This window comes from Geotrypetes seraphini, chromosome 5, assembly GCF_902459505.1.
Source record: "Geotrypetes seraphini chromosome 5, aGeoSer1.1, whole genome shotgun sequence".
Taxonomy (NCBI): domain Eukaryota; kingdom Metazoa; phylum Chordata; class Amphibia; order Gymnophiona; family Dermophiidae; genus Geotrypetes; species Geotrypetes seraphini.
This window is the reverse complement of record NC_047088.1, coordinates 24,629,013-24,641,451: the sequence shown is the minus strand read 5'-3', so window position 1 is coordinate 24,641,451 and position 12,439 is coordinate 24,629,013. Positions and strand designations below refer to the sequence as shown.

At 42.4% G+C, this 12,439-nt stretch overlaps 1 protein-coding gene across 1 annotated transcript in view; it reads right to left on the bottom strand.

Annotated features, from left to right (window-relative positions):
- Positions 1–12,439, bottom strand: part of TENM1 (teneurin transmembrane protein 1) — a 698,125-nt gene that overhangs the window by 349,213 nt on the left and 336,473 nt on the right. Inside the window, exons 9-11 of the mRNA XM_033947005.1 lie at positions 8,930–9,031; positions 5,683–5,877; positions 3,076–3,276 (exon numbers count right to left, since the gene is read on the bottom strand). Coding sequence (XP_033802896.1) covers positions 3,076–3,276; positions 5,683–5,877; positions 8,930–9,031 — 498 coding nt within the window. The remainder of the gene's footprint in view (positions 1–3,075; positions 3,277–5,682; positions 5,878–8,929; positions 9,032–12,439) is intronic.

The window sequence follows — 12,439 nt, the reverse complement described above, 5'->3', positions numbered from 1 at the left end:
AAGGGGCAGAGACAATCGTAGTGAATGGTAAAGTGTGTTTTTTTGATCTATGTATATCTTTTTTCACACTTAGCACTGTTGGGTGCACTTTATTATAAAAAATACGGAGTAGAGCCCGGGGATGTTTCACAGTTAACACTCGTTTGGGTGTAAGCCACGTGACAGCCTTCTCCACTGGTTCTCCGGTGGTTGGCTGTGTTACTGAGGGCTCTCCTGTTTAATCTACTTACATCTTAAACATCATTGATAGGTTGGTGAATTTAGTCTCTGCTTTTGTCTCTCTCCTTTGTCTAGTTCCTTTTCTTGGGGTTTGGGAGGTTTTTTTGCTGTTGGATTTGTCTATTTACCTTCCAATTTTTTCGGGTTTTTCTGATTTCTTTAGACTTCCCCCCTCAAGGCATATGCAACTTTTTAAAGTCTATGTGCTTTGAAAAACAGCCAAAGTTGTCTCCAAGGGCTGAAGAGATGCTCAATTGGTCATGCTCAGTTGACCACCAAATTGAAGATGATGCTGGCGGAGCTACAATTCCCCTGCACTCTGCATTTGACCCATGCTTGCAAAGAATGGCTGCCAGGCACATAAACACCACTGACATACGTATCAATTTTTAATCATGAAGAAAAATAGAATATCCAGATATCTGATTATTTTAGCTTCAAATGATAACAGGAACTATTTTGAAGCTCGTCTTTCTTTCAGTTTTAAAGCTCTGCTCCTTGATGTTAAGCCCATAATGCAGAAAGTGAAACCTAAATCTTTAAGTGGTAATACAATCAGAATGATGTGCCAAGTGAACTTTTAATATTAAAAAAGCAAAAATGAGGGTAATCATACAAAATTAAGACCGTTAATCATTCTCACTAGAAAAGACAAGGACATCGAAGGAAACGAATGCTCAGACGCGCACAGGGGGGATGAGATCTTATTAAAAACTGCAGCTGGAGGGAGATGAAAACCATCCCCATAAACCAAGGACGTAGATGAAAAGAACTGCAGTTTAACACGCAGAATAATATGGGATTAGGCTGATTTTCAAGGGCAATTTGCCGTTGTCTAGATCCCCCCTTTCTGAATGCACACTTGAGTTCTCTTGCCAAAACAGAACGGCTGACAACTTTCATTTATAATCCTCTAAATTTGGAGAGGGTTTCAATTGCCATCAGCTTTTTTCCCTCATTTATTTCTTCAAGCCGAGTATTTCTTAGGTTTAATTTCATATCAACTTTTTATTTTTTATTTTATATTTATAATTTTTGTACAACCAATAAAAATGGTACAGAGAAATACTGAAATACATTAGTCAATACAGACTGAAAACTATATACAGGCAATATACTCATTATTATAGTCCTCAAATGGGGAGGAAAGCAAGACATAAAGGAAAACCCCCTGGGGAGAAGGGATACACTTAAGAAAAACATAAAGAAAATAGCAGTACTAAGATATTAACCTACTATTAAACTAAATTCCGCACTAAATCACTTGATTCATTCTGGCTGCAATGAAATCCCTTTACTCTCTAGGAAAAAACCTAATTGGGCAGGCTCAAAAAATATATATTTATTCCCTTGATAGGTAATAAAACATTTACAGGGAAATCTTAACTGAAAAATTGCCCCCATTGAAATAACTTTAGGACGATATTGCAAAAATTCTTTCCTCCTGGATTGTGTCCATTTCGAGACGTCAGGAAATATGTATACCCTTTCACCTATAAAGGTGACTTGTTTCAGCTTAAAGTATAATTTCAACAGCATTTCATATCAACTTATCTCTGACTATGGAATGCAGCCTTGCTTATTTTGAATCTTTTAAAAAATAAAAATAAATTTGTATCTTTCTGATGGCTCTGGGAACTCAACTGTACACATGCCAATTTACAGCTGTTAATGTGCTCTAGTATATAGCAAAACAAAAGACAGTGCCCAGGAAGTTTAAAAAATTATTTCTGAGGATGCTGTTGACAAAACCGGAAGCTTGCACTTCCACATCTGTAAACCATATTTATACAAGCTTATTTGTTAGAAATACCTGTGAAGCCCCAGAAATTGGTAAACTGCTCACCCGGTAATGTCAGAATTTTGTTTAACTAAGGGAATTCTGGGTGTGTGCATGCATAACGGATCACCCTTTTCCTGAATGTGGTATAAAAATAATGTCACTGTTCCATAGCTTGTTGATATAATTCAAATTGATAGTGCAGAGGATCAGTAAGAAGGCAAAATTTAATTAGCTTTATTAATCAATCTAGTGAGTCTGAATATCTTAGAAAGTAGAGGAGGCAACTGTTTGTATACTGCAAACATAATGGTAGCATGGATATTTCTACCATAGTCCAGGGCTAGATTTAAAATATTGGCGCCCAACGGCAGGACTGAAAAGTGAGGCAGGCACCCAGAGACCTTAAGGACCTCCCACTGGAGCCTGGAAAGTACGGGTGGGAGTGTTGGGTTACAGTGCCATGAAGGTGTCTCCCTGAAGTGGCATCAATGGATGGACCTAAAGCAAATGGGAGATGGCTTTTTTTGCTCTGAGTGCTTGGCCCTTAACAGTAGCTGCCCTAGGCAGTTGCCTGTGACGCTTATGTCTCAGTCCAGACTTGGTTCTAGTCAACATTCTGTAATTACAAAAGTTTCCTTCATTTAGCTCCAGAGTCCTAAGGGGGTTTAGTAGGTCATGCACTATAATATGCCTCTGTTGTTTTGGAAAAGGTATGAAAGAGAAATTCTATACAATACACCTAAAATTAGGTAAGAATTGTGCACTGATTAAATTGCGTTTAGCCAGCTAACTGCTAATATTCAGTGGAAGATAGTTGGTTACATCCACTGAATATTTACCATTGGCGGCTAGCAACGAATATTCAGCACTGGCCAGCTAAGTTTAGCGGGAAAATACGACTGCATAACTAGCAGTCCTATTTTTGCCCATTATTAACTTACCCCCCCTCACACACCTTTTTCTGAGACAATGCTGGCGTTAGCGTCCTGTGCGCGCGGAATTTCTGCGTGCGCCAAGCGCACGCTAAAACCACTATTGCAGCTTCGTAAAAGGAGCCCTAAGTATTGCCTCACCTGTTGAACAGTCCAAGCCAGTCCAGTTGGGCTCACAGACACATACTCCGCTGTCCAAAAGAACGCTGCCGTGTCCTGAACATTGCTCTTGACACGTCGGCAGAGTCGTCTCGCAATTCACTCCTCCCCAGCTGGTAGAACAGTGACATTTTCCTTGAACACAGACACCATGGCCAGAGCACATGGGATCTAAACAGTCCTCTGAAAAACAGAAACAGAGTATGTATCATACAGAAATGACTATACCAAAAAATAGAGGAACCGGAGTATAAATACCACTATAAATCTGAAAAATCTCCAGTTAAATATGAGCTGGGTGCTATATTAATTATTTCCCTCACCCTCAATGGCAGTGAATCATTTAGAAGAGCTTCTTTTAAAAGGGGAAAAAATTGCCTCGGAAGCCACAGGGCATACCTTTGTACTGGAGCTTTGAGAGAGAACTAAGCATTTTCATCGGCTCTCCTCATGCTTCTATCGTTGGCTAAAAAAACCCTCCCTTTGAATAGCACACCTTTCAAGGTTCAAATACGCCGATATGTTTTTCAGCACTATCTCAGCAAGATGAAATATCTATTATGAAATGAAAAGCAGGCTTAGCTTAACTTGGAGGTGTGACGCTCCACTGAGTTCTGCTGATTACTGAATCTGCTCACTTTCACGTCTTTGTACAGACAAAACCTGAAGTGGGACTCAATCCCTGCTGTATTCTGCTGACGATGGCCAACGTTTCACGATTATGTCAATTTTTTCATCAGGGCTCTAAAGTGGTAAAAACGGATCAGCTGGGGGGGGGGTCTGGTGTGTGGAGGGGGTGTGGGGGGGGGGAAGAGTGTGATGTTGGCTGGGGAGGGAACATTGTGAGGACTGGAAGGAGATCAGGGTCTCCAGGGATTGGGTTGCGACTTCATGTGGCTGACCCAATGTTTAGCTAAGGCCACCTAACTCTTCAGTGGCCCCGGCTGAATATTGGCTGGGCCTAGATAAGCACTGAGCAGCCAGGCCACCCAAAATTATTCACTCATGGTCCGGCATTGAATATCAGTGGATAATTTAGCCAGCAACTATCAGCATTAAAACAGAAAAAAAACTTTGACTGCTGCTGGCTGAATATCAGAACTTTGTTAAGAGGTGCAATTTGAATGTTAATTCATAGGTTAATACCTATGTGTGTGTGTGGGGGGTGTGTGGGGGGGTTATTTTAGCACAGGGTCTCACTGCAATGCTAAAATAACCAGACTTGTAGTAAAATAACCCAACTGAACAGTAGCCCATGTTGATAACTTCCCTCTTTAACGCTTAAAGATGCACTAAAGTATAACGTACAGAGTAATGAATACACATCCATAGCCTCACAGTCTTGTAGCCAATGCTAAGATTTTGCATTATCAAATCTGGATGTCTAATGGCCACAGAGTGTACGCCTCAAAAGAGATAAAAACCCAACCGTTCCTAAACTTTGAGCCTCAGTGCGGAAATGAAGCTCACCATCTCAAAATAAATAAATTACCCTCTCCCACCCCCCCCCCCTTTTTGCAAAACCACAGTGTGGATTTTAGCGCCGGCCATGGCAGTGACAGCGCCGACGCTCATAGGAATTCTATGAACGTCGGAGCTGTTACTGATGTAGCTGGTGCTAAAAACTACGCTATGGTTTTATAAAAAAAGGGGGGGATAAATTAATTAATTAATTAAAAATGTGTGGAAAAAAACCCACTCCAGAAACTGTCTTCAGGTGTTGAAAAAGAAATGATCTGGGTAATTTTCTAACAGTGTGTCTATAAAAATGCTCAGGATTTACCTATTTTATAAGAACATAACATAAGCATTGCCTCTGCCGGGTCAGACCAGGGGTCCATCGTGCCTGACAGTCCGCTCCCTCCAGGTCCGCTCCTGGCGGCGGCCCTCCAGGTCCATGACCTGAAAGTGTTCCCTACCTAACCTAAAATGTCCATACCCTATTCGCTCAATGTCCTGTAAGGTAAACCTCTATCTGTACCCTGTTATCCCCTTCGCTTCCAGGAAGTCATCCAGTCCCTTTTTGAACCCCAGAATTGTACTCTGTCTTATCACCTCTCCGGGAAGCGCATTCCAGGTGTCTACCACCCGTTGAGTGAAGAAGAACTTCCTTGCATTCATTATGAATCTGTCTCCTCTCAGTTTTTCTGAATGACCTCTTGTTTTAGTTGTCCCTGCTAGTCTAAAGAATCTGTCCCTCTCCACCTTCTCTATGCCTTTCATGATTTTATAAGTCTGTACTATTAAAATTAGTCCTATGTACCTTTATAGAATAAACTCCTAGAACCTACCCCCCAATAGTGCACTAATTTTCTCACAAATTCTCAATTGCTTCAAAACAGGTATATAGAAATATGAGTGCACGTCCTTTTATATAAGTGCTAAATAATCAGTTTTATTAGTTTAGTTTATTTCTTGATATGGGGCTCTTAATATAGGTACTGTTTATAGAATCTGCCCCTAAATCCACTACTGAAACGTACACTCCAACACTATACTTATTCAAGCTATGAAAATTGTTCTCCTAATGAGTTTGAATATAGAACGCAAAAGAGAGGCAATTTACTCATCTATCATTTCTGTACTGACCTTCTTCACATATTTCCCCTTTATAACCAGGAACACAGATACAGATGCCCATAATGCAGGTACCATGCCCAAAGCAGGTTGGATCAATGCACTGCTCTTCTGGTACATCACATTCTGCTCCTTTCCAGCCATTTCGACAAGCACAGTGCCCCTTTTCATATTCTCCATTCCCACTGCAGAGGACTGGACAAGAATCTGCAGAATTGGAAACAGATTTTTTTTTTTTTTTTTTGCATTATTCATATATTACATTCTCAAGAGATGTATAAACCAGACTTGGACTAATCCTAGCCTATAGAAGACTTTCATCTGTCCATAGTGGCAAAGAGTGCCCTGGCTGGTGACTACTAAGTCATCTGACTTCATCCCCCAGAAATGATACTTGCTGCAGACTGGAAAACGTTCTTCCCCTAATTCCATAAACTTGCACGCACAATTTGACACTAAGGGCTAGATTCACTAAGGCCACGGATCGGGTCCGATTTGTGAGCGATACGATCGGGGGGGGGGGGGCTGATTCACGAATCGCCCTCATGCAAATGAGGGTGATCGGAATCACGCCCCCAACTGACTGCTGGGATCGCTCTCCAGTGATCCCGACACATGCACAGACCATCTGTAGATGGTCTGCGCAAGCGCTGGCCCTCCCTGCCCAGCAGAGCAGCAAAAAATCTTTTAAAAAAAAACTTTTTGCGAGTCCGTGGTTTTAACCCGCTTTAAACCCACAGGTTAAAACTACTGGCTTGCAGTGTGGGGTAGGGAAGGGGAGTTGAGGTGGCAGGAGAGATTCGGGGCAGGAGATTGGGGCAGAGATGAGCAGGAGATTGGGGCAGAGATGAGCAGGAGATCGGGGCAGAGAGGAGCAGGAGATCGGGGCAGACAGGAGCAGGAGATCGGGGCAGAGAGGAGCAGCAAATCGGGGCAGAGAGGAGCAGGAGATCGGGGCAGAGAGGAGTAGGAGTTTGGGGCTGCCAAGAGCAGGAGATCGGGGCAGACAGGAGCAGGAGATCGGGGCAGAGAGGAGTAGGAGTTTGGGGCTGACAAGAGCAGGAGATCGGGGCAGAGAGGAGCAGGAGATCAGGGCAGACAGGAGCAGGAGATCGGGGCAGAGAGGAGTAGGAGATCGGGGCAGAGAGGAGCAGGAAATCGGGGCAGACAGGAGCAGGAGATCGGGGCAGAGAGGAGTAGGAGATCGGGGCAGAGAGGAGCAGGAAATCGGGGCAGAGAGGAGCAGGAGATCGGGGCAGAGAGGAGTAGGAGTTTGGGGCTGACAAGAGCAGTAGATCGGGGCAGAGAGGAGTAGGAGATTGGGGCAGAGAGGAGTAGGAGATTGGGGCAGAGAGGAGCAGGAAATCGGGGCAGACAGGAGCAGGAGATCGGGGCAGAGAGGAGTAGGAGATTGGGGCAGAGAGGAGCAGGAAATCGGGGCAGAGAGGAGCAGGAGATCGGGGCAGAGAGGAGTAAGAGTTTGGGGCTGACAAGAGCAGGAGATCGGGGCAGAGAGGAGGGCGGCCAGAGCAGGAGAATCAGGGCAGAGAGCAGGGTTTTTACACAAGCGACAGGTCCTGCAGTGTGCCTGCTTTTTTTTTATTTTTGTAAATCTTTATTCATTTTTAAAACTTATACAAAGTGCAAACAAATATACAGTCAGATAAAACATATAACAGCAGTTATCTTTGAACAAATACTGAACAAAATACTTTACTCCCTCCCCCCATGCACCCTCCCACCCTCTTTGGATGTGTGTAGAAATCATCTTGGAATTAAAGGTTAATCATTTAATCAGTCTTTTGTTTAACAAATGCCTCTAATGGACCCCATATTTCTTTAAACTTTTTATTATTACCCAATTGTTCTGCATTCATTCTTTCATATCTGTAATACAAACAGAGCATTTCCCACCAAAAAGAAAAATTTAATCTGTCCCAATTCTTCCAATTTCTGGCTATCAATTGGATGGCCACCCCTGTCATAATCAGAAATCTGCTTTTATGAATGTCTATTGGACTCTTAGATTTCAACAATGTCCCAAATAGGACCACATCATAGGACAATGGGATGGAGACATCGAGAACCATATTCATTTCCCCCCCATATTGATTTCCAAAAATTGAGTATCAAGGGACAATAAAACAACAGATGATCCAGTGTCCCTACTTCAAGATGACAGTGCCAGCATCTATTAGACTTTGAACTATCCAACTTTTGTAAACGAATAGGGGTCCAAAAAATTCTATATAACAGAAAAAAACCAAGTTTGTCTCATAGATGTTGACGCTGTCCATCTCATCCTCCAAGTCCAAATCCGTGGCCATTGTGTAGCAGAAATATGTTGCTTTGTTTCTATACTCCATGTCTTTTAAGATTGTTTTAGGGGTTTTTTTTTTTGCCAAATAATTTGTACCACTTGGCGGCCTGATGCCCTTGAAAATCTGTCTGGAAGCATAGGCCCGGCAAGCTATACCGATTTTTTTTAAATTGCACCAATCAGGGAACCCTTTCTAAATGGTCTGCTTCAACTGCAATCATTTATACCAAATGATTGTTGCAATTGTAATAAATTTACCATTTTCCCATTTTGGGTTTTCTATAAAGACAAGTCTTCTCGTTTTGGTTTTTGATATCCCTGCATTTTCTAGTTGAGAGAACCCTTTCTTGCATATAATTTTGCTTTCCTGGCTGGGGTGGTGACTGCTTTTGATAAGCTCCTTAAATAATGCTTAAATAAAGCATTTTAGAGCACTCTGTATTTTTCCTACAAGAAAGTGGGTTTTTAGCTGTGCTCTTTTTTTCTGGCAACACCAGCCAGTGATAGTTTTCTGTGCTCCCGAAAAGCATAGTTCATTTGGGCCGCTGTCTTGCTCTCTATGCTTGTTGAGTCTTTGAGGTTGGCTTTCAATATTTTTATAAATATATGTCACACCCAAAACAGGAAAGGAAAAGAATGAAATTCACACTAGTTGCTTTATATAATTGCTAGGTTGAAGTGTGCTTCCTCATTTTGTCTGAACATTTAAGGCTCCTTTCGCAAAGCCGCGCTAGCGGGTTTAACGTACGCGGCTTTTCATCATGGCGCTAACTCTTGCGCTGGCCGAAAAACTACCGCTTGCTCAAGAGGGGGCGGTGGCGGCTAGCGCAGTCGGCGGTTTAGCACGCGCTATTACGCACGATACAACCGCTAGCGCGGCTTTGTAAAAGGAGCCCTTAAAGCAGAACATGACGTAGTAAATCAATAAATGAATATCACCTTTTGAACAGTCTGGACCGAGAAATCCCGGGAAACAGTGGCAGTGGCCTGAAATACATTCTCCGTTCCCATTGCAGTTTGTAGAACAGTCATCCATAATTTCTGTAAGGAAATGAATCTAGATCAGAATAAAAAAGGGTTTAAGTTGTAGGTTCAGTCTTCCTCGTGGGTATGAGCTTTTGGGAGTGCCCGAGATCAAGAGCAATACCCGCTTTGTACTTTCAAGTCATGGCAATGGGAAATGAAACTTGGCTCTTTGGATCTGGTAATCCGTACAAGTGCGTGTCGCTAGGGACAGCTTCATAAACTCAAGGTACTAGTTTAGACAAGTTTGTCGCACTCTTCTGCAAAGCAATGACTGGCCATCAAGTAAGGGGCGGGGAATGAAAACGCCTTCCAAAATTCATTGAGTGCCTATTCGTGATCCTGATCTTGAGAGAGGTCTGCCTGCTCTACAGAATAGTAGAATGCTTTTTTTAAAAAAAATAGCACCCTCCGTTTGTACCCATAGGCCCGCCAACAGTTTGCAATGGGAAACTCCTTGTGCAATTTCTCTTTGAAAATCCAACAGTGAGCATCCATATCTGTTTGCCATCCCTCTCTATAGTCCCCTACCCTACCCGCCTCATCATTCACCTCGTAATTCCCAGCCCGAGCAACATGCATCAATTCACCTCTTTGTCTTGTTATGTCTGTCATAATTATACAACAAGAGAAAACCCAAGACCCGGGAGAAAATGAATAAAGCAAAAGGAGAAAAATCTCTCAAGACCCTCAAAAAACAGGGTGAGGGGAAAAGACAGCTCAAACAAACAAAAAAAAGATAATTATAATTGGTGAACGGGAAGCCCTCGGTCACAACAGCTCGCAGTGGGGACAAACCCCTAATGCACCAGCTGTCACTAATATACACCCGTAGGGGTGCTATCTGGGAAACATCCCTGGGCTGACCCGTGTGTGATAATAAATATAACTAGTGCACAAAAAAATGTGCTAAGTGACCAGTGAATGAACAACAAAATATATATAAATATGGTAAGAACTGTCTCTGCCTCTCATCCGAGGGTGCAGGAGCAACCAAAAACAGCTAAGCAGGCACAGGCAATGTAGAGTCTATTGGAGGTACATAGATCTCCATAACGATGAGGAATTAGCTCCTTCAAGCAGAGGCTGTCTCTTGTGTGTTTAATGTACAGTGCAGTGTTCATCTGGTAGCACTATAGAAATAATAAATAGTAGTAATATAAAGTGGTAGTAACAGTACGCAGCACCTGCCATGGGGACTTTTTTCCCCAGCTAGCAGGTGCAAGGTGGTTGAGTTGAGGGAGGTATGAGGATTTTGACATGAAAGCTCTAAGCCACCAAGCTTCAACAGATAAATCTTTTAAAATATTATTTCCAGATCTGGTGCCAAAAATCAACATTTTGAAGAACAAAAGTTAACAGCAATAAATTAAATATTAAACCTATCAGCTTTCAAAAATGTTATTTTGGCTAGCTAAATAAGATAATAACATTTTTTTCGATACAGGCTAAACAACGACTTTTTATGCACAATAACAATGGCTCTCAAAAGTATGCTGGGGAAGCAGCAGCCATTTGGGTTTTCAGGATATTCCTAATGAATATGCATGAGAGAGATTTGCATATGGTAGAGGTGACATGCATATTTATTAGGGATATCCTGAAAATCCAACTAGCAAGTGATCCCCAGGACAGGTTTCAGAATAGCCGCTCTATAAGTAGAATTTGGGGGTAAGTGTATACTTAAGTGTTACATTTATGTGTATAAGTGCTAGCAGGGTGCATAAGCGGTATTGTATAAGTGTGGGTACAAGTTGTATAGCAGATAAATGCGAGGGGCATAAACATGGGTGGAGCTCCCACTGCATTTAAAAGGGCCACGCAGTTTAAAATGAGAGGCCAATAACATGGGTAAGTCAAAGCCAGATTAAAAGAAAGTCAAAGGGGTAGGGAGAGAAGAGGTAAAGGGGAGGGGGGTGGTGAGAGGATAGGGAAAGGGTAAGGATAAGGTCGGCAGTGAGGAAAGGAGAAGGCTGATTGGTGGCGGTGGGAGAGAGAGCAGAGACTGGCTAGAAGGAGGAGAGGAGTGTGGGATGGCAGAAGGAGATGTAAAAATTTGGTGAGCAGAGAATTTCCTGTGAAGGGGTTGAAGGGGAAAAAAGTCGGGAGGGACTGGCGTTCCCTACACGCCTGTCCCATTTGGGGTTTGGGCGGGGGGAGGGGGGGGTTGTGTTTGGCTTGTGGGTGGGGGGTGGTTGCAGCTGGGTAGGGGAAGGAGGAAAGCAATGATCAGAGCAATGTAAAACACATGATATGTGAGAATGAAATATGGCTCATGGGCGGCGCCGTCACGGGAGTAGGTGGCTTGTAAGCTAGTTTTGACACCGAATGGCTCCTAGAGATGGATCTGCCAAAAGTTGAAACTTGTTGAGATCGGTTGTATTTATAAGAATGTTTCTGAAAAGTAATGTTCAATAAAGCTGTGGCCAGTGTTTTGCCAAAAGCATGTGTTGTAGTGTTATTATTTCAAATAGATGAGAAAAGTCAGTATGAGAATGGCGGAGGTACGAGTCACGATGTTACAGTATACCCGCTCTATGGCTAGTAGCACTGCAGGCACACAACTATAAGGTGCACTGATATTGGGTTGCACTAGGATTTTATAATAGAATCTAGGGGCCCAGATATTGTTATAGATCAGGATTTCACTATGCAGCATTGAGGTGCCTACTTACAGAATTGCCCCTGAAATTCCTGTTCTTTTCATTTAGAAAACTCATAAATTCATTTTTTTTTTTAAATTAAAATGAGACAATGCCACAAATGCATTAGTGATTCTGTTTATATGCAACAAATCTCTTGTCATAAGTAACTATAAACGATTGATGTTTCAAAGACCTTTGTTCTGCATCAATTTAATGCGTCTCAATGGCCGCGAATTTGGGCTTGGAGGATGAGACGTACGGCGTCAGCATCTATGAGACAAACTTGGTTTTTCTTGTTACCCAGAGCATTTTGGACCCCGGTTCGTTTACAGAAATTAGATAGCTCTAAGTCTAACAGATGCCGGCACTGTCATCTCAAAGCTGGGATGTTCGATCATTCGCTATTCTATTGTCCATTGATACTTCGGTGTTGGAATTCCATTTGAGGTCAAATGAATAATTTACTGGAGAATCCGGTAGCTCTGTCGTATGATACGGTGTTATTTGGTACATCAATGAGAGCTAAGAGCCAAATATCTGCTAATAGTAATAAACTTTTGCTCATTATGACAGGGGTTGCCAGACAGCAAATTATGAAAAATTGGAAAAATTGAGATCGGCTGAATTATAATTTCTGGTGGAACTCGCTATGCCAGATCTTTAAAATGGAGCAGGTAATAGCCATACAGCAGGGGCATTTTAAGGAATTTAGAGATGTTTGGGAACCATTAACAAAATACTGTACGGAATGAATATTATTTTCTAACTTTGTACATACACG